At 43.5% G+C, this 22,187-nt stretch overlaps 1 protein-coding gene and 1 non-coding gene across 3 annotated transcripts in view; both read right to left on the bottom strand.

Moving 5' to 3' along the window:
* The window catches only part of PRKCA (protein kinase C alpha), a 518,814-nt gene that overhangs the window by 156,025 nt on the left and 340,602 nt on the right, over window positions 1–22,187 (bottom strand). For both annotated transcript variants that reach the window (XM_010379985.2, XM_030922986.1), the window contains 2 exons: window positions 11,411–11,522; window positions 7,087–7,215 (listed from right to left, as the gene is read on the bottom strand). In XM_010379985.2, the coding sequence (XP_010378287.1) occupies window positions 7,087–7,215; window positions 11,411–11,522 (241 nt within the window). The remainder of the gene's footprint in view (window positions 1–7,086; window positions 7,216–11,410; window positions 11,523–22,187) is intronic.
* Window positions 14,569–14,672, bottom strand: LOC115894997. The gene has a single exon (XR_004055211.1). It is a non-coding gene; the product is annotated as a U6 spliceosomal RNA (small nuclear RNA).

Genomic DNA, 22,187 nt, shown 5'->3' with positions numbered 1-22,187 from the left:
CTGTCTGTTTTTTGGCTTTTGTGGAACCATTTGGAAGTAGGTTGCAGACATCAAGAAAAATGACCCCTAAAATATTTCTGCAGTCCCGTCCATAATCACGTGACCATTACCACCCAGAAATTTCACACTGGTACAAAAACATTCTCTAAAATAGAGTCCAGATTCAACTGTCCCCACGGTCCCCCAAATGTTCTTTAACAGCTGTTTTTTTTCTTGGATCCAGGATCCCACCATGTGTTAAAGATTGCATTTGGTAATCATGTCTCCTTACTTTCTTTTAATCAAGAATGATCAGCCAGGCACGGTGGCTCACGCCTGTAATCCCAATACTTTGGGAGGTCAAGGCGGGTGGATCACCTCAAGTCATGAGTTCGAGATCAGCCTGGCTAACGTGGTGGAACCTTGTCTCTACCAAAAAAACAAAAATTAGCTGGGCATGGTGGCACACACCTATAATCTCAACTACTCGAGAGGCTGAGGGAGGAGAATCACTTGAATCTGAGAGGCAGAGGTTGCAATGAGCCAAGCTTGCACCACTGCACTTCAGCCCGGGTGACAGAGTCTCAAAAAAAAAAGTAAAATAAAATAAAATAAAAAATAATTAAGGCTAAAACCATTAGATGGGAGGTTGCTGGTCATCAAGTACGACATCCAGATTCCTTATTAATTACAAACAACAACAAAAATACCTTTGCAGTGGAGGGATCCGCTAAGAACACGGAACTAAGTGGTCAAATGCAGCATCACCAACAGTGGGCACTGTGGGTGCCCCTCAGGATAAGCAGCTTCTTGCCAGCACCCTCTCCATCCCTACACAAAGGAGCAGATATATCTGCTGCATCACCGTTTATGTTCCTGACCTGGATCCAAATCCCGTAACTAAGATTTATTGAACAGAAACGACTTCCAACTAATACCTTTTCCTTTAAGTAAGCAGCTTGGTGCATCTCCTTGCTGGCAGCCCTCAAGTTATTATATTCCACAGCCTGCTTGTCACTGCAAAAGGTACCTGTGCAAAGCTTTTAGGCAAAGCATGCGCTACCTGCTGCGTCTCCTTACCCAGCAATGACAGAGAAGATCTCTGCTCACTGTGAATCTCAGGGTGATGTCTAGAGTTCAGGCTCTGTTCTTGCTGAAAATGTAGCTACCTGCAACTTAAAATCTTCCCATTTTAAAAAGAAATATTTAACTCAGAGCCTGTGCACATGGCTCCTAAGGATTGTGCACTGGTAAACTGATGATTGCAGCTCTCATACTTTAAAAATGGAAAGAAACAAACTTCCCTCCAGCTCTCTCCAACTCTCACTTGAAATTCCTGACATCTTGGATGGTGCTGAGCTTCCTGAACATCTTTGCCTGGAATACCCTCTCCTTCCTTCCCTGTCCTCCCAGCTCCACTGCCACTTCCGATGTAAAGCTGTCACCTGCTGCCTCCCCAGGGCCATTGAGGCTCCCCTTCTCCCAAACTCCCACTGCACTTCAAAAAACCAGGTACAGCACCCGGCAATTCTTTTTCATCCCTGAATTCTCCCCCAAAGACCACATGGTCTGTGTGGTCTTTGACACGGTCTGTGACACGGTCTAGGTCTTAATCATCTTAGCATCCCTGGTGCCGGGAAGAGAGCAGGACACACGCTCAATAATGTACGATCAATGGGTGAAGCAAAAAATGAACGATTATCATACAAAGCTGAGGCTCATTTCCTTCATTCTGTAGCAAATACACCATGATAAGGTGGAAGAACACACAGAGGGAATACACAATAAGATGAAGGTGAGTCTCCGTACCTGCAGGGGTGACAGACATGGAATCGCGCAGGGCCCTAGGCAGGCAGGAGTCGTCCCAGTGCGGTAAGAGCTGGGAGGAAGTCTTCCCGTCCCCGACCAGAGTTCAGTTTAAAACTTCAATCTCCACATCAAATTAACAACCTCAACTTGTTGAGAAAATTAGACTCTTCTTCAGAATAATCTATTTGTGGGAGAGATGTGCTCCTGAAACAGCTGTAAAGCACCCGATATTTTTTCCATTTACTTACAAGATTAAATTGAAAATTGGTTCCCATGAGGGATTTTTTTTCACTACTCCTATAAACCGAATTTACAAAACACACCAGAGTGTAGAAAACCAATTACAATCTCCTATAAGAAGAAGAAGAAAAAAAAAACATGCGACACCATTCTGATAACATCAGCACCACTGCCTGAAGGCAAAAAATAAAAATACACTGCTGAAGCGGAGGGCTTTCCCATAAACACCCCACCAAGCTAGAAAGAAAAACTCACCTCTGACTGCAAAGGGTGGTTTCCATCCCAAAGCAGAGCTCCTGTTGGGAGTTTCTATGTTACTTTGGGATTACTGTGTAAAATTTGCAATTCTACACAGGTAAGACACAGCTGGAACTAACCTAGCAATTAACACAGCTGCTCAGGGTTTAGGTTTAAATGCATTTTCTGAGAAATCACTCACATTTGGACCATAAACTCTGTGCGTGATGGCTTCTGGTTTATATTTGTGTTCCCATGAAAGCCATCACCAGGCTAATTCCCACAGCCCTCTAACTCTCTCAGTCGGAGCTGTCTTCCCTCTCTGCCTCTCAAATACCTACAGTATTCAGTCGGCCGCTTCTCCACAGGTTCCTTGCATCTCTGTCCCCTTCCCCACCCTCAGCACCTCCCAAGGGTGTGCTATTTCATCACCATGTACTTGGCACTTAATTTTACATGGATGTGGGTTGTTCTGTATTCTCTTCCTGTGTTACTCTTTTCTCCCCTGGTTTTAAGTCCCACGTTGGGACTTTCCATGACCTCACAGAACCTTGTGGGGTGCCGATTGTGGGTTCAGCAAATATTTATGGGTTTATTGTTTGTTCCAAAGGAGACTCTAATTAATAAGAGAAACTTGGAACATTCACAGCCTGTGTACTGAAAGCAAGGGTGTGGAAGCCAGGCCCGGGCTGCGGGCCCCACTACATCACTTCCCACCCTGTAACTTGCAGTGATTTTCTTCCTTTCTCAGCTCCCTTGCTCATCTCAAAAAGGAGGATAATAATAGTATTTACTTCATGGGATTGTTTGGGGAGTCAATGAAGCAATGAACATAAAACGCTGAGCACAAAGGTCCAGTCCTATTAACAATAAATATAGAGCAAGCACTCAATAAATGGTAGCTGTTGGTATGAAAACATTTCTCAAGATAAACTCATGCCTGAACTATTTGGTTGGGAAATGCTGCAGGCAGGTAATGGGGGTGGGGATGCCATCCATCACTGGCAAGTGCTGCCCCAAGGGGGCTCTGCTTAGTACCACTTGCGACCCTTTTATACTGAAAGAAGATGAGTCTGATGTCTTCTATTTGGCTGTTTAAAACAATTCCTAGTCACTACTACGGGTACTCCTTCCTTCTTCCTTTCCTTCCTTTCTCTTCTCTTCTCTCTGTCTCTCTGTCTCTCTTTTTCTTTTTGATGGACTCTCGCTCTGTCGCCCAGGCTGGAGTGCAGTGGCACAATCTTGGGCTCATTGTAACCTCCTCCTCCCGGGTTCAAGCGATTATCCTGCCTCAGCCTCCTGAGTAGCTGGGACTACACGCGCATGCCACCACACTTGGCTAATTTTTTGTATTTGTAGTAGAGATGGGGTTTTACCATGTTGGCCAGGCTGGTCTCAAGCTCCTGACCTCAAGCGATGCACCCGCCTCGGCCTCTCAAAGTGCTGGCATTACAGGCATGAGACACCGCACCCGGCTGTAAGTACCTATTTTTCACAATTTTATCAGCTACTATAGTTATACAAGGGCATTAACACCACAGGTTGCTGGGTGAAGGGTGTACGAGAACTCTGTACTATGTGTGCAACTTTTCTGAAAATCTTAAATTACTTTAAATTAAAAATGTTAAAGATGTAATTACTAATTAGTTATTTCCTTGAGCCTGACTTTCCATACTTAAGATTGGATTCCCTTCACACACACAACTGTACTTTAAAAATAGACTCCAACTCTTATGGATACTGTCATCAAAATATCTTCTCTCTGCATCTGCCATTTAAATATTTAGCCATCCAATTTACCATCTGTGTGACTCTGGGTGAGTCACTTCATTTCCTTGTGTCTCTGTTTCTTCATCTATAAAGTAAGGATAATAAAGTCAACTTCTTCACAGATTTGAAGAAAAGTTAGTACATAAAGTACTTAAGAAGTAGTCCTGTGGGGGAAGCACTGAGTAGCTGTGAGCTGCTGCTATTATTTGCTGTGGTCTGAATTCATATCTTAAGACTGGATTCCCAGTGTGATAGTATTAAGAGGTAGGGCATTTGGGAAGGAATTGCTTTGGGATATTTCATCCAAATGCAGAGCCTTATAAAAGAGATAACAGGAAGCAAGTTTGCTCCTTGCACCATGTGAGGACACAGCCTGCCTTCCTTTTCCATGTGAGGACACAGTGACAAGTGCCATCTATGAAGCAGAGATGGGAGCCTTCACCAGACACTGAATCTGCTGGGGCCTCGATCTTGAACTTCCCAGCTTCCAGAACTGTGATACATAAATTCCTATTATTTATAAATAACCCAGTCTAAGGTATTTTGTGATAGCGGCCTGAATGGAATAAGACATTATTATTATTAAACTTGCTGAATTCACATTCCTAGAGTGGAGCTATAGCTCTACAAAAATTTGTAAACTAATTCTCAAGGGACTTGGCCCAGATAGTTGCCGTAAGTAATACTGGCTGGCTTTCACATGTAAAAAGTCGACGTCCGACCCAGTGAAAGGTACTGTTCCTTAAGCTGATTCTACAATTGTGAGTCAAGTTCAACTCTTGGCAATGGTAGAGGAATTAGCCTGATGTAAGCTCTAGCACAATGAGGTCTGACCTTTCTCTTCCACCTGTGTACCTGTGCCACTCCAGCCAGGGCATCTGTGCCTCTCTGTGCAGTTTTAGATCTGCAAGGCTGTTGAGGCTCATAGGAGAGACTGGAAGGTTCAGGCAGTACATATGGTTGCTACTTTTATTACCGAAGACGGCACGGGGTGTGTCCAGCATGCACAGTGTGTATGTTTTGCTTTATCTAGAAACACAAAGAATGCCAGCTAAACATTTAAATGCTCTGTCCAGGCATTCTTGCCTTACAGCGAGCCATAAGGTAGCCACCTGTAAACCCATAATTAAACTCTGAATATTCACCTGTGATGTCTATTCTATTGTCAACAGCAGTCGCTTTGGAAATAAAGGGAAAGGTAAGGAAAGCATAGAAATGTTTAGCCTGTAGGCATTCTACTTTGCATAGAAATGTTTAGCCTGTAGGCATTCTACTTTATGCTCCTTGATCCCTTACTACCTATGGAGACTAGGTGTTATGGTAATTTTCCCCTTGACTGCAAAATCTGCTCCCCCATACATGGTTTTGACAATGTGGAAGCCTTAGTAGAAAAGAGAAACAAGAGCAAGGCTGTGATGTGCAGAGGGGTCTCGTGGCCTAGCTCATGGCCCCCAAGGAACACCATCTTCCTCTGGGCAGAGAGCAGCAGTGCGCAGTCAGAGGTGCCCTGGCTGTCAGATAAGGGCAGAGTGGATTCCAAGGACAGCATCAGCCCATTACAAAGAAATGCAGGTGACAGCCACAGCCCCAAAGGCATTGGCACAATAGGGATGGTCTTGAGAAAATAAAATAATTTCTCTAACATCTACAAAAAGTCAGAAGGGATTCTGTATCTATGATAGGGATTTCATTCCCAATTCCACTTTGACCATCAGCTATAGTTGGTTTCAAGGTTATCTGGAGGCAAACTGTTACCCTTTCCTAGCGATACCTTGGAATCCTTTGGTTTTCTCTGAGTTCTTACCTGAGAGGCCAGCCCTGGTTAGAACATCTGCTTATCTTTCAAAGGAAAAACCTGAGGATGTTTCCAAAAGTAAGCTTTTCTTTGGAAGCCCCCACCTTTCCTTTTTCTCTTAAACAGATCCTCCTAAGCTTTTCTTCTATGTTTTCTGTTATCTAAACATAATAAATTAGCATCAGTCTTTCCATGTTTATGACCACTTCAAATTCCTAGATACAAATGGAAGATACCTTTGCTGATCAATCAAGATGAATGCCCTTGTCAACAAGAGGAATGTATACAGTTGGTCCCTCCGGGACCCCCAAGTACAAGGAAATAGGCTGATGCCTGAGAGTTCAACCACATACCAACATGGAGTGGGTCATGGTACAGAGAACTCAAGTCATCTTGAGGACACATGATGGGTCCTAGGCCTAGGATAACTTGACTGAGTGTGCCGATTAACCGAAAGTGGATTTGGTGGGAAAACCAAAGGAAAAGCCATGCTATGGCAGAGCCCACCCAGAAACAGCCCTGAGGAGGGAGTTACCAGGCCCGTGGACAGGGAATTCCGGTCACCTAGCCAGGCTGTTTGTAGGAGGTGTGGTCATTACAAGCACAGTATCGGGAGTCAAATGCATCCATTCCCATCCCAGCTCCTCACTTACTAACTGTAACACTGCAAAGTACTGACCTGTGTCTCAGTGTCCTCTTCTGGAAAATGAAGTTAATAACCAGCTAGGTGTCAGGTCTAAATAATTAATCTATGTGAAGTTCCTAGCACCATCCCTAACACAAGGGAAGCAAAAGCACTCAATGGCTGTTGCTGTTGCTGAGGTGGATTTATTGGGCCATCACAGCCCAATGCCACAAAACACCTGGGTCATCCATCCATTTGCTTCCCCTTGTTCTAGTTCCACTCCCTCCAACAGCATTTTGATTAATTGGCTCCCCTGACCCCCTGTCACCGGGAGGAGAGTATACGGGAGTGGAACTAGAACAATGCTGTCAGAATAGTCCAGTCCACACAGTGGTTGTGACTTCGTGTGACATTGAGTATTTGGGAATTTTGGTGTACAGACCTGTCTCCTGGGAGGTGTATTAACATGAGGGTTCAGAGGGCTGCAGGGCTCCCAGACAGTGATGGTTCCACCAGCGCAACTGCCTCTCCAGAGGCCTCAGGGCATACAGCCCAGCCCCTACCCTGCCTTAATATCAACCTTCATCCAAATGCCTGCCCACGACACTGCTCCGGGATGAGCAAGCCTTACCTGTGACATGGAGCTTTTCATCAGCAACCTCAGCCTTTAGGTAAATCCGCCCCCTCTTCTCTGTGTGATCCATTCCACAGAGGCTGGGGACATTGATGACGCACTGCTTGTGAACGTTCATATCGCAGGCTGTGAATCAAGAAAGCAGAGGGTGAGCTGGGCATATGGACTCCAACCACCGCTCCTCAGTGTTTTGGTGCATGAGCAGAAGTGAAAATGAGTTACCCCCAACTCGATACTTTGCTATACTGTTTTTGGTGACATAAAGAACTGTTAGCAGATGTCCTGTACAGCACAGGCTTCATGTGAGTGACAATATCCTTAAAATACCCATACCATATTTGCTCAATCTTCACTGAAGCAAAATATCCCAGCTTGGCCTTCTGTGATTGTTTCAAATATTTAACAGTATACAAAATTCACACAGGTAAATATGTACAAAGCTCAGCTTAATTAATATTTTATGTACACAGAGGCAAAATAATATGAAAATTTTAAACATAGGATTTTTTTTTTTTTCCCTCTTCAGACAGGGTCTCTTTTTGTCTCTCAGGCTGGAGTGCAGTAGCATAATCCTAGCTCAGTGCAGCCTTGAACTTCTGGGCTCAAGCGGCCCTCCCATCTAGGCCTCCTAAAGCACTGGGACTACGGATGTGAACCACTGCACCCAGCTTAAATGTAAGACTTTTTGCTAATGAATTCTTTATGCTTTTCTGGGCTTACCACTGAGAAAGAGTGAAAATCTGCACATCGAGTATAGAAAATTCATTAAATTTTCCTTTCCTCAGCTAACCTTGTATTTTCTACAAGGTTTACGTACACTGCCTGTGTTTTTTTCCCCAAAGAACTTGTATTTGGTATTTTAAACCTGTCTTCAACTATTTAAATATTATTCCAAGTAAAACAAATACCCGCCTAGCATGATCAGCCACTCCTTACAGCTGACATTATGTGGGTGAGACAGGGGGAGGATAAAAAAAGATCAGTATTATTGCAATGAACCAAAGCAACCCTGAAAAGAATCCTGTGTGCCGGAAACAAACAGAAGACCGTGTGTAGGGGTTCTAGACCGTGTGTAGGTGGTTCTAGACCGTGTGTAGGTGGTTCTAGACCGTGTGTAGGGGTTCTAGACCGTGTGTAGGGGTTCTAGACCGTGTGTAGGTGTTCTAGACCGTGTGTAGGTGTTCTAGACTGTGTGTAGGTGGTTCTAGACCGTGTGTAGGAGTTCTAGACCGTGTGTAGGGGTTCTAGACCGTGTGTAGGTGGTTCTAGACCGTGTGTAGGGGTTCTAGACCGTGTGTAGGGGTTCTAGACCACACGTGTGTAGGGGTTCTAGACCGTGTGTAGGTGTTCTAGCTCAATTGTCCTTGTACCTTTAGGCTTCCAGAAGGAGGGAAGGCCCCTGGAATCCTCACGAATCCTTGCCAGGACACTAATAAGGTTATTCCGTAATCATCAAGGTGGGGTCTTCCTCTCTGTTTCATTTGGAGTGTTTAATTTTAACATAACAAAGTAAATTGAAAAAGCATCATGAATAATGTATACCGTTCCGATTAAAGACTGACAGCAGAATGATGGACATGCTGAGGAAAGAACAATTAGCTAATTCACAAATGTGGATGCTATTAGGCTTCTATTTCCAAGGCTAACTGTTCAAAATTCTACACCTCAAATTTAGCCAATATAAAGGCTTCTGAAAAGCAGTGTTATGAATGTCGCTTGTGTTAACCATGTCATGTCTTTAAGTGTCCAGGCAAAATTTGCAATGTGAAGGCAGTAAATGCCAGAGCCTCTGGAAAGCACACAGGCAACAGGGAGGGTACGGGAGGTGAAAGTGCACTGGGCCGTGTTCCAGTCTCTGCTGTATATCTTGGGAAGCTCATTTGTTCTAACTTCATTTCCAGCTCTACAAAATGAGAGGTTGGCCCACTTGAGTTGTTGTTGTTCACTGCCCCCTGACGCCCTGCCCCATCCCAAGTGGAACTCTATCTAGGATTGCAATTGCACAAGGTGGAAGGGCACGGGAAGAGGCTTTTTCTCTGCAGAAGTTAAGGTCAGGAGGGGTTGCAGTTCTGGGACTCATCAAAGGAGCACAGGCGGCAGCCACAGAAGCCTTAAGATTCCTAAGAAAAAGAGTTTAAAACAAAACCAAACAAAAAAGCACTGGTCCAGGTCAGCGGTTTTCAAAATTTTTTTCAGTAAGGAAACCATTTTGCAAACAAAATCTAAAGCAGAATCTAATTATGTAAACCACATGAGTGTTATTTTATTAGCATCAACTCAGCTAACGAATGCAAATTCATACCATATATTTATTATAAAGACATTCAAGGATCAGCAGTAAAGCCCTCCGATACAAACAGAACTTTGAAACCAGCGGTTAGGGATGCAAGTTGATGTCTCAGACCAGCCTCCACATCTCATTTATTTTTACATTTTGTTAAAGTGGTACAGGATCCAAAACTCCTGATTCATACAGAAAACTATGTACAAACAGGAACAGTGTCTAATGGTATGCTTCCCCATCCCAGCCGACTCTTCAGTGAAGAGGATGCTGTAGCAGAAATCAAGTTCTGCCCAAGGAGTGAAGGTTGAGGATGTAACACGTTCAAATGTTTATTTTGTTCCCAGTTTTAAAGTAGTTAAAATATATATACAAACGCACTTAAATTGTAAGCCCTTGCAGAACCCCTGAAAACCATGTCTTTGGAATCCTAGGTTTTTTTTTTTCTCTAGTTTTTTGAGACCAAGTTTCACTTTGTTTGCCCAGGCTGGAGTACAATGCCACAATCTTGGCTCACCGTAACCTCCGCCTCCCGAGTTCAAGCTATTCTCCTGCCTCAGCCTCCTGAGTAGCTGGGATTACAGGTGCCCGCCACCATCCGACTAATTTTGTATTTTTAGTAGAGACAGGGTTTCACTATGTTGGTCAGGCTGGTCTTGAACTCCTGACCTCAGGTGATCTGCCCGCCTCCACCTCCCAAAGTGCTGGGATTACAGGTGGAAATCCTAGAGTTTCTTGAAGCAAACAAACATGGCATTTGGTTGTGACGCTGTACAACTCTGTAAGGTAAAGAATCTCTGTGTCCTGAGAAACTCCATCTACTCTATAATGCTCGTTTATGTTCCTTTTTCTACAGTTTGCTCCATGTAAGATACAAATATCAGCTTCTGGCCGTCATAGCAAATGGCAATAGTCATTAGCAAATAGCAATAGGTTGAAATTTCCACAGTGCTTCCCAACCTATTAGAAAAACAGGCTGGGAAATTAACTTTTCATGCCCTAAAAGTATCAACTTGTATTTAAACAAACATAGCCTGAGGAATCTCATACTTTAACAACGATCAAAGCAGACTGGGCGCGGTGGCTCACGCCCATAATCCCAGCACTTTGGGAGGCCGAGGCGGGCAGATCACAAGGTCAGGAAATCGAGACCATCCTGGCTAACACGGTGCAACCCCAACTCTACTAAAAATACAAAAAATTAGCTGGGTGTGGTGGTGGGGGCTGTAGTCCCAGTTACTTGGGAGGCTGAGGCAGGAGAATGGCGTGAACTCGGGGGGCAGAGCTTGCAGTGAGCTGAGATCGCGCCACCACACTCCAGCCTGGTCGACAGAGAGACTCCATCTCAAAAAAAAAAAGAATGATCAAAGCAAAGAGTCTTCACAGTTGCTTTTCTTTCCTCCTGGTAGTTGACTGAGATACACACAGAACAAAAAATAACAGAAAAGGGCTGGTGTCTTGCTTGTCAGTGGTCCTCAGTGTTCTGAGCCGGGCTGATACACGTTTGATCCGTCCATAAACATGCAGGGTGAGTGAACTTAAATAAGACACTATTCTGGTTTTTATGTTCATTTTGGTTTCAGTTTTAAGAAGAGCCTACTGGATTTTTCCACAGTCCACCCACTAATTAGAGACATAGGAAGATAATGAGTATGGTTGCTTGGCTTATTTTGAAGCTAAGCAAATGTGGACCCGGCGGCAGGAGGCTTCTTTGGGGTTTGACTAGGCTGTATTTTACAGTGATTGAAGACTTCTGCCACTAAAAAAAAAAAAAAGGAAGAAAAAAAAAGTGACAGCACCCACCAACCTCATTTATAAATCGAGGGCTTTTTTGGGCTTTATAATGAGGCAATCATGTAGTTTAATAAACTGGAACTTTGCCAGTGGAAGATTCTACACTTTGTCAGTCTGGTATATACCTGAACTAATTCTCTCTATTGAAGAGTTGGTGTTGAAAAGTTACTGAGCCTTCCTTGCTCAGCAAACCCTGAACATGAGCTACAGAGCCTCGCTATGAACTGGAAAAGAAAACTTACTTACTGTCACATTTCATCCCTTGGTGGATAAGTCCATATAGCAGGGACCCACAGTGATCGCAGAAGGTGGGGCTTCCATAAGTGTGGATTTTGAACTTGTGCTTGCTCCTGGGGTCCTGGGAGGAGAAGAAGCACAGTGCTCATTTTAGTCATGAAAGGACCACGTTTTTAGATTAAGCCAAGCTCAGGTCCCACCACTCCCCAATTTATATAATTAAATATAAATTTAATTTATATAATTAAATATAAATTTAATTATATAATTAAATGTAAATTTAATAAATATCTAAAATATTTACTGTTTTTTGTTTTTTTTTTTTTTTTTTTTTTTGAGATGGAGTCTTGCTCGTCGCCCAGGCTGGAGTGCAGTGGCGCGATCTCAGCTTACGGCAACCTCTGCCTCCCTGGTTCAAGCGATTCTCCTGCCTCAGCCTCCTGAGTAGCTGGGATTACAGGCACCCGCTACAATGTGGGTATTTTTGTACTTTTAGTAGAGATGGAATTTCACCATGTTGGCCAGGCTGGTCTTGAACTCCTGACCTCAGGTGATCCACCAGCCTTGGCCTCCCAAAGTGCTGCGTAAGCCACTGCATCTGGCCTGCATCGTGTTTTATATAATGAATACCTATATTTCCTCTCTTTATGGGGTGAAATTTGCACATACCACGGTTTCCACCAAAGCTATTACTTCTGGAGCTATGGCCACCAAAGCCCTTGGGGACCAGCACAGTGTTTTAAACAACTCGGCATCTCGGTCTCCCCAGTGCCTAGCACAAGCTGGGGCACGAGTAGACACAAAATCGGTGTGTTTTTGAAGCTAAACAGGAACAACCCTAAATGGATCATTCAGAAGATCTCCTCTTGGACAGGGTATCCAGAAATACAATACACTGTGAAACCAGATCTACATCCAAACTGACAGGTACATTTTCTTGCTTCTGCACCATCTCCGAAGTATTTCATGCTTTTTATAGGGAAACTCAGCATGGTCAGATGAAAATTGGAAAGGCACTGACATTACACTTCCCCAGAGCCCACTGCAATTTCATTATCTTCTCTTGCATACCACATAGAGCACCGAAGGTACAACCAGACATCTTTTTTCTTTAGATTTTTAAGCTTTTGTTCCTCAACTCACAGATTATGGATAGGGAAGGAAAATTATATACAGAAGACCATCGTGGTTAAAGAGCATAGACTCTGGAGTCACTGCTTGGGTTTAGGTTCCAGCTCTGCTACTTCCCAGAGGCATGGCCTTGGATGAGTTACTTATCCTTTCTGCCTCATCTGTAAGCTGAGAAATTAACAGCATCTGTCTTCTGTGGTTACTATAAATAAGGACAAAACGAGTCAGTCTTTGTAAAATGCTTAGAAGAGTGCCGTATCCCAGGGTAGGTAGGTACCACACAGGTAGTGCAGACAAGCACCTCTGCTTCTGGGGCCTCTGCTTTTTTTTTTATTTATTCAATTTTATTATTATTATTTTTTTGAGATGGAGTCTTGCTTTGTCGCCCAGGCTGGAGTGCTGTGGCACAATCTCGGCTCACTGCAACCTCTGCCTCCCAGGTTCAAGCGATTCTCCTGCCTCAGCCTCCCGAGTAGCTGGGATTACAGGTGCCAGTCACCACACCTAGCTAATTTTTTTTTTTTTTTTTTTTTTTGTATTTTTAGTAGAGACGGGGTTTCACCATGTTACTCAGGCTGGTCTCAAACTCCTGACTTCAGGTGATCCACTCGCCTTGGCCTCCCAAAGTGCTAGGATTACAGGCGTGTGCCACTATGCCCGAACTCCTCTGTTTATTAATATATAAAAGTAGACCGGGCATGGTGGCTCACACCTGTAATCTCAGCACTTTGGGAGACCGAGGCAGGCTGATCACCTGAGATCAGTAGTCTGAGACCAGTCTGGTCAACATGGTGATACCCTGTCTCTACTAAAAATACAAGAATTACCCAGGCGTGGTGGCGCGTGCCTGTAATCCCAGCTACTTGGGAGGTTGAGGTAGGAGAATCGCTTGAGCCCAGGAGGTGGAGGTTGCAGTGAGCTGAGATTGTGCCACTGCACTCCAGCCTGGGCGACAGAGTGAGCCTCTATCTCAAAAAATAAATAAATAAAAGTAGAACTCTGAACTTCTACTCAGATGATCCATTTGTCTCCCATCCAAGTACTAACCAGACCCCACCCTGCTTAGCTTTCGATCAGGCCTGTACTGGGTGGTATGGCCATGGACTCAGCTGTTCTATTGGAACTACAAAACAATTTCATACTCAACATGTACCTATCAGGACTCATTCCTGTTAAGTTCTTCCTCTTGAATCACTCTTTGTGGCCTGAGCAACTGTAAAGGCAGAGTGGCCGTCCACTGAATTAAGCAAGACCTTAGAAAAGCAGGGTTTGGGGCAGGGCAAGAGATCCAGAGATCTACTGTAGACATGCCAAGCTTGAATTATCCCTTCTCCCAGGGTTTCTCCAATGCAAAGTGACACAAAGTAGAATATTCTTGGCTGCTGACTTTCTGAGGTCCTTGGTGCTGGTAATTTTGGGGAATTCCAAAGGTGATTCTGACTATAAGATAATTCACCTTTTGGTTGACTATGGAACCTAAAGCCTAAGCCACATACATGCCAAAGGCTTGTTATACTTTTTTTTTTTTTTTTTTTTTTTTGAGACGGAGTCTTGCTCTGTCACCCAGGCTGGAGTGCAGTGGTGCGATCTTGGCTCACTGCAAGCTCCACCTCCCAGGATCACACCATTCTCCCGCCTCAGGCTCCCGAGTAGCTGGGACTACAGGCGGCCATTACCACGGCCGGCTAATTCTTTGTATTTTCAGTGGAGACGGGGTTTCACTGTGTTAGTCAGGATGGTCTCAATCTGCTGACCTCGTGATCCACCTGCCTCAGCCTCCCAAAGTGCTGGGATTACAGGTGTGAGCCACGCCCAGCCTATGACTACTTTTTAAAGACACAGATTTGAGAATTCTGAAATAGTTCAATCATACAGAGAAGTATAAAGAATAGTAAACCCCTCGTGTCTGCACCACCCAGAACTTATAAAAGTGAGCATTTTCCCCTAGTTTTTAATGCGAAATTATCCTCGTTTTACAGAGATGTTACTGACCTTCCCAAAATCACATGGTTGATGAACATCAGAATTCAGAATTTTTAAATATGAAACGATTTACACATTTGCACGTCATCCTTGCACAGGAACAATGCTCATCTTTGTTTCACTCCAAGTTTTGTATTTGTGCTGCTTAACAGAGCACTGACCCACGATGTGACCAACATTGGATTCCCATCCCAAGAGCTTTTGGAGATCTACTCAGAATGAGGATCTGGCTCTCATCTATACTGTAAAGTATCTTTACAACAAATTTTTATATTTGCAACACTTTTTTTTTTTTTTTGGAAACAAGTCCACCACCTGTTTTTGTAAACAAAATTTTATTGGAAAAAAGCCATGTTCCTTTATTTACATATTTTCTTTGGCTACAATGGCAGAGTTGAATAATTATGACAAAGACTGTGTGGGCCACAAAATATAAAATATTTACTATTTGGGCCCTTTTAGGAAAAGTTTGCCAAGCCCTACTTTAAGACAGGGGTTTTTAAAGCATGGTTCCCACACAGCATCACATCACCTGGAACTTGTTAGAAAAGTATAGTATTTAGTCCTTTCCCAGACCAACCAAGTCAGAAACTCTGGGGGTAGGGCCTCCCAGTCTGTGTTTGAGCAGATCCTGCCAGTGATCCCCGTGTCGGCAGACTCACTAAAGACTGGAAAACCACTGCTCTAGAAGGTCATTCAACAAATATTTAGTAAGTGAGTCACAGGTGCGAGGTGAGTACCTAGCACCTCTATGTGCAGATGATTAATGATACCCTTAAGGCAGGTCAGTAGTTTACCTCCTAAATGTCTCTCTCAGGGTATGAAAAATCAGCATCTTCCTTGACAGCTTATTTCTTCTAGAAAGTAGTAGTTGGGTCTACGGTCTGAAGTATGACCTTAGATTTCCACCATTAGAGAAGCCCACCAATTTTCCCAGGATCCCATGACATCAGGAAGAATGTTCAGGGAGTAGGCTGGTGCCAGCACCAATTAAAAGGACCTGTGTTGACAGGAAAGGTTGTGTCCTACAGTGCAGAGGGCACAGAAGATGCCAGGGGAAATGAAGGAACCAGTTTTCCCTGCAGAAACGAGTCATCAACAAATGGCACTAAATAAATAAGGAATGGCAGCTCGCACGGAGCCCTTAGGAGTATGTGAGTGCCAGGCAGCCCCAGGGTGGTTGTCATACCAGTTGGTTGTCACATAGATCTCCATTGACATGGCACACAGGCAACTCACTTTTCAGGAAAACCTAAGGCTTACTCATGCAACAGCCATATGGCACCTTCAGGCTCTCACCGTTTGGAGGTGTAGGAAGAGAGGAAACCATCGCTTCCACCTCCCGCCTAAGTCTGGAGAACCGGCAAGTCTTGGTGTCATCACACCCCAAAATTATGTGTGGCCAAAGATCCTGGCTATGAATTACAACAATGACAGTAATAGTAATAGGACCAGCTGTTTGTTGATCTGCAAGTGTGCGGATCTAAACCAAGATCTTTGTTTAGAACAAGAGATTCTCCTATGAGAAGATCACTGAGCAGGACTGTGGAGACCTGTGTTCTGACCCTAGTCCCGGCACAAACTTTTACCTTGGAAAAGTCACGTCATTTATTTATAAAGCAGAAAGAAAACCAGTCTGCCCGTGTCATGGGCAAGGGGTGACACTCAACTTAGGGAATATAAGAGAAAGGCTTTGCAACCTGAAAATCCCTAGACAAATATAAGCATTATTATTATTATTACATTATCCATAGGAGCAAACTTCAAGGTGCCCAGGGTTTCCCCAAAATACTTTAGTGACTTGGGCCTGGATGGGGAGGAACAGGGCAGCGAATCACCCTCAGGCTTCATATGTGGTCAGAGTGAAGGCCAAGCTGGCACAAGTTAAGGGACTTCCTCCTAGGTCCTGCATTCCCGACTTCTGCACCCCAAGCCTGGACTTTCAAGCCAGTCCTCTTGGCAAACGCCTGGAGTCGTGTTTTGTGAAACCGTCTGCTAACCCAAACCACCTCTTGCACCGTCTCAATTATAAGGATGATGCCATTTCTTGCACTGCAGCAACGGGATGCAGGAGCATGGAAACTCTTTTCCAGTCTAATTAATCTCACCTAGTCTGACAAAAGAAACCACAGTGTTAGCGACAGAGCTGTGAGTCATGAAGATCTGCAGAGAGCAACTCGTCCTAAAAACTCCCCAGGCTCGCTGTGGTTCTATCAATAACCTCTAAATAGTGATGCATTTTACTTCTTTGGGCCCTGATTTCCTCATCTGGAGCCTAAACATATTGGGTGGGATCAGTATTTTTTAAATGTCAGGTGGTACCTAAGGATGCTGAGGATGGAGGCAGGAGAAGGCAGAAGAGGGAGACCACTGCTAAAATTAAAGTTGAAAACAACTGGACTAGATCATCTCTTTAATTCTTTTTTTTTTAAGCTATTTAATTTGAAATAATTTAAGACTCACAAGAATCTGCAAAAATAGTACAGACTGTTCCTGCATACTCTTCATCCAGCTTCCCCAGTGATAACATCTTACATAACCACGGCACATTTGCAGAACCAGGACAATGCTACAACACAACTAAACTACAGAGTTTAGGGTTTCTTCAGATTTTACATGCATAATTCCAATGCAAGAGCATTTACTGTACTACACATGCATTAAATATACTGTTTACTGAGTAGGGAATGCAGTAATATTGGCTGGTGAAATACACTAACTCAAGTAGAACAGCACCAAAGGAACATCTGTTAGTTCTTCATTAAATATATAACCCGCCAGATCTCATGTTAAGGAGTCGTGGGAGGATGAGTCTAAAGATTTATCTGAAAAGCAGAATTAGGATGCTTTTCTCTAAGTAATGGAAACATACTGCTGTTTCCAAACCTTTCTGACCCGTTTTTCAAAACAAAAGCATTTCAAGGCACAGTCTGAATGAGAGCTCAGGCAATGTGTGGCGCCGGCCCAGGCCATAAGGGATTGAAAGGTGGGTAAGGCTTGCGGCTTCCAGGTGATGCCTGTGACCTGGATGGACAGACAAGGTGAACACCACAATACCAGGGTACAAGCTGCCCCTACTGGCCCGAGAGTAGGTCTCCTGATAGCTGCCAAATTCATCAAATTCATCATGCAAATAATCAGAGCAGCCTCAGGATCCTTTCCTACATCTATAAACCTGGACATCTGATCTTTCTCCGCGGGGAGTTCCAGGTGGCACCCTGGCGTCTCTCATCTGTGTCTTCATTTTGGCTGCTGCCTCCACCTGCCAGGACTCCACCTGCTGAAACACCTGAAAAGTCAGTATCAAAGTCTCCTTCCTCCTCCAGGAAGTCTCTCCAGATATCAATACCAGTCACAATTTCTCTCCTTCATCTGACCTTCCAGAACAATTTATTTCTGTCTTTTGTATACTGCTTGACACATTCTGCCACTTATGATAATTATGATTCTGTCTACCTCCCTTTTAATTTTTCATCATTTATCTCTCACCTCCCCCACACAGAGGACTGACATGACAGTCTAGCAGAGAGGAAAGAGAGGTCTTAAAGGATGCTGCCGAACTGAGGATTAATGTTAAGTATTAACTTTATCTCTGAGCTTCCTGGAAACCAAGGTAAAAAGGGGAAAGTGACATTACTAGGTTCCTCTTGAACTGCAAAACTACCTGAATGTTGAAATCTGTCTTTGTATCCTCTGAAATCATTTTATCCTCTACATGGTAGACCTTCAGTAAATGTGCATGAAAGCAACTACTAAATCCTTAACAAAGCACACTGCACCAAAGGGCTGTAGATAGAGTCATCCCACAGAGAAGTTACAGCAAGTCTGTCTACACTTAGGGCCACAGAGAAATGTCTGGTGCGGCCGGGCGCGGTGGCTCAAGCCTGTAATCCCAGCACTTTGGGAGGCCGAGACGGGCGGATCACGAGGTCAGGAGATCGAGACCATCCTGGCTAACCTGGTGAAACCCCGTCTCTACTAAAAAAATACAAAAAACTAGCCGGGCGAGGTGGCGGGCGCCTGTAGTCCCAGCTACTCGGGAGGCTGAGGCAGGAGAATGGCGTAAACCTGGGAGGCGGAGCTTGCAGTGAGTTGAGATCCGGCCACTGCACTCCAGCCTGGGCGACAGAGCCAGACTCCGTCTCAAAAAATAAATAAAGAAATAAAGAAATGTCTGGTGCACACCAGCTTCACTATTACCAAGTTAATAATATTTTCCTTTTTAGTGAAATACATGTTAATCTTCCTTTTCAGTTCTCCAGGAACTGGCAGCCTCTCATTAAGTGGAGTGTGAAACCTGCTGTCATATGTCACAAGCCTGACACTGTATTATAACGAAAGAGGGAAAAATACAGCTCAGATACTTCTGTCATATATGTGATTGGGAGAAAAAAAATGAACGCTTTGAGCTAATCACTTTTCATAGGCACAAATAAAGTCTAACCCACAAATCTAAATCTAGACCTCTTAGAAAAGAAAAAAAATAAATAAAAGTGAAAAATTCAAATTCTATTGGAAGCATCCGCTGGCCTGTTTCTCATTTCTTAGTTTTATAATATAGCAACTTAGTCTTCCTTGGAAACATTTCTCAACATTTCTACCAAGATTTTTCAAAGTCTCTCTTTATCACCATGATCATTACCACTATCATTTGCAATTTGTTAAAATAAACACATGGATCTACACTGTGCAGAATTTGGATGCTGACCGGGCTTTACATTTCCTAGATGCATTCTTGTTTGTCTATAGCCATCTGGAAGGTATATTATAGGTAAGTTTGCAAATGCAGTAGTCAAGGCTGGAGACTAATCCAGCTATGTGCCGTATGAAATCTCTAGAGGAGTTAATGCTCCCTTCACACCAGGAGGAGGACAACCAGTGATGTTTTTTGATGAGGATGTTCATATTTGAATTGACATCACTGCACATATGCTTTTAATGCAATGAGTAAAATAATGGCAGGGTTTTGGTTAGAGGTCATCCTGGCTTGAATTTTCCACCCATATTTGAATGCCTTCAAAATGCCCCACAGGTTCCTCTTGAAGGACCAAACTGCCTGTCATCAAGGGCTGGGGGTTCAGGCTTTCAGGGTTTCTGGGAAAGACTGTTTCTTCTAAGCAACAGAAGCTCTGCGGTGCAACTTCCTCCAGCAGCCAGAGCAGTATGGCTCCTTGAAGCTGTTCTCCTCTAAGTACCAAGGAAAATTCTCTGTTGTCACCATCTGATGTGTTCTCATGAATCAGGCTTGTAAGCCAAGCTTGGGTCTAAATGTCACCCACATGCTGACTATATGAGAAACACCTAAATCACTGCTTCGAGGGCAAATCTAGCATCGTTACTGCGATCTTAAATTTCTTAAGAAATTTAGGGAATTACGAAGCAGCTTTTTCTTTTTTTAATAAGCTCTATGATATAAAAAAAAGACCTATTTAAAAATGTTTTGGTTAATATGAGAGTATTACCAAAATCAGGTCATACGATCAGGGTGGTTGCATGTAACTTGGGGACCACTGTAATTATTACATTGTGCATCATGTACTCAGCAAGGCTGCCACGCCCCTCTCAGGCTGCTGAGTCTACCTGGCCCACTCTCCATTTGGGCTTAGGATCGCACTTGGACTCTGACCATACTGGTCTTGTTGGATGTTTCCTTTTCTAAGAAAGCGCGAGAGAAATTCCATTTTTGGTGATGCTCATTAATTTTTGATCTGCAATGTAACACTTCAGTTTATTCTGGTGAATAATACTCATCTATACAGTTAGATGAACCTGTCAAACCAGGTTTTGCTAGTAGGTTTCTTATGAGTCCTTTGCCCAGCTATGCAAGATGCTGTAATCATTCAATGGGAAGCAATAAATTATTTTAAAAATTCTAGATAAACCTCTAACAGCGAGGCAATGGCTAAATAAACTGTAATATATTTATACTATGGAATACTCCATGGCAGTTAAATCAAATGAGCTAGATCTTTCTGTAAAATCATGGACAGATTTCTAAGATATATTATCTAGTGAAAACAGCAAGCCACAACACAAGACATAAAATATAATGACTTTTATGTAAAAAACAGAAACAAGCACTTTGGGAGGATCGTTTGGGCTCAGGAGTTCAAGACTAGCTGGGGCAACATAACGAGACCTCATCTCTACTTAAAAAAAAAAAATAACCTGGGGGTGGTGACCTATGCCTTTAGTCCCAGCTACTCAGGAGGCTGAGGTGGGAGGATTGCTTGGGCTCAGGAGGTCAAGGTTGCAGTAAGCCCTGATCATGCCACTGCATTCCAGCCTGGGTGATAGAGCAAGACCCTGCCTCAAGAAAAAAAAACAAGGCCCCTCCTCTGAACAGTAAGACAGCTTTTTTCTAAACTGATAAATAAGTAAATGACTCCGGGAAAGTGTGGGGACAGATTAGGTTCAGAGATGAAAGTAAAAGGAGACTTTTAACATTACCTGAAAAAATTTAAGTTAAAAAATAAATCCATACATTATCTAAGTAATCCAAATTACCATGAAGTCCAGCTGAATACACTGGCTATATTTCGGCTGCTTCATGAGACTCCACTGCAAGGAAAGCCTAGTGTGCTGGAGGAACTGGGGCGCAACCACCTCATCTCACTACAAAGGGGCTTTGTTTGCAGTTTCTCTACCAATCTGCAGGGGAAGGTGTCTATGTGAAGGCGCTATGAAGATATTTAATACCACAAGCCATCAATACAAGTTAACTCTTAATGAAAAGCTATTATTATGACCATCTTCCTATTTCATAATATACCTTATACATTAACATCTCAAGACATTGTTTTAGGTCCGGTTTTGCTCCATCATCAATCAACTTTAAACAAATTTATTTTTAACTTTTGTGGGTACAGAGGTGTACATATTTATGGGGTACATGTCATGTTTGATAAGGCCTGCAATGTGAAATAAGCACATCATGGAGAATGGGGTATCCGTCCCCTCAAACATTTTTCCATTGAGTTACAATCCAAATAAGCTCCTTAAGTTATTTTAAAATGTACAGTTATTATTGATTATAGTCACCCTGCACAACTTTTAAATTTCAAAAACCTTTGATGGTTTCACATGGAATTCTGAATTAAAAAAAGATAAGCTAGGTGCAGTGGCGCACGCTTGTGGTCCCAGCTATTTGGGAGGCTGAGGCAGGAGGATTGCTTGAGCCCAGGTGTTCGAGGCTGTAATGCGCCATGATGATGCCTGTGAACAGCCACTGCACTTCAGCCTGGGCAACATAGTGAGACCCTGTCTCTAAAGTAATAGTAATAAAAATAAGATGTTTAAAATGTGTAAGTATTCAAATCACAAACCCTAAACATAACTCATTTAAAAATAAGGTTATTTCCTGGCCGGGCGCGGTGGCTCAAGCCTGTAATCCCAGCACTTTGGGAGGCCGAGACGGGCGGATCACGAGGTCAGGAGATCGAGACCATCCTGGCTAACACGGTGAAACCCCGTCTCTACTAAAAAAATAAATACAAAAAACTAGCTGGGTGAGGTGGCGGCGCCTGTAGTCCCAGCTACTCGGGAGGCTGAGGCAGGAGAATGGCGTAAACCCGGGAGGCGGAGCTTGCAGTGAGTTGAGATCCGGCCACTGCACTCCAGCCTGGGTGACACAGCGAGACTCTGTCTCAAAAAAAAAAAAAAAAAAAAAATA

The sequence above is a fragment of the Rhinopithecus roxellana genome, chromosome 19 (genome assembly GCF_007565055.1).
Source record: "Rhinopithecus roxellana isolate Shanxi Qingling chromosome 19, ASM756505v1, whole genome shotgun sequence".
Classification (NCBI taxonomy): Eukaryota; Metazoa; Chordata; class Mammalia; order Primates; family Cercopithecidae; genus Rhinopithecus; species Rhinopithecus roxellana.
The sequence above is the reverse complement of the archived record's forward strand: the minus strand, read 5'-3'. Positions and strand labels throughout refer to the sequence as shown.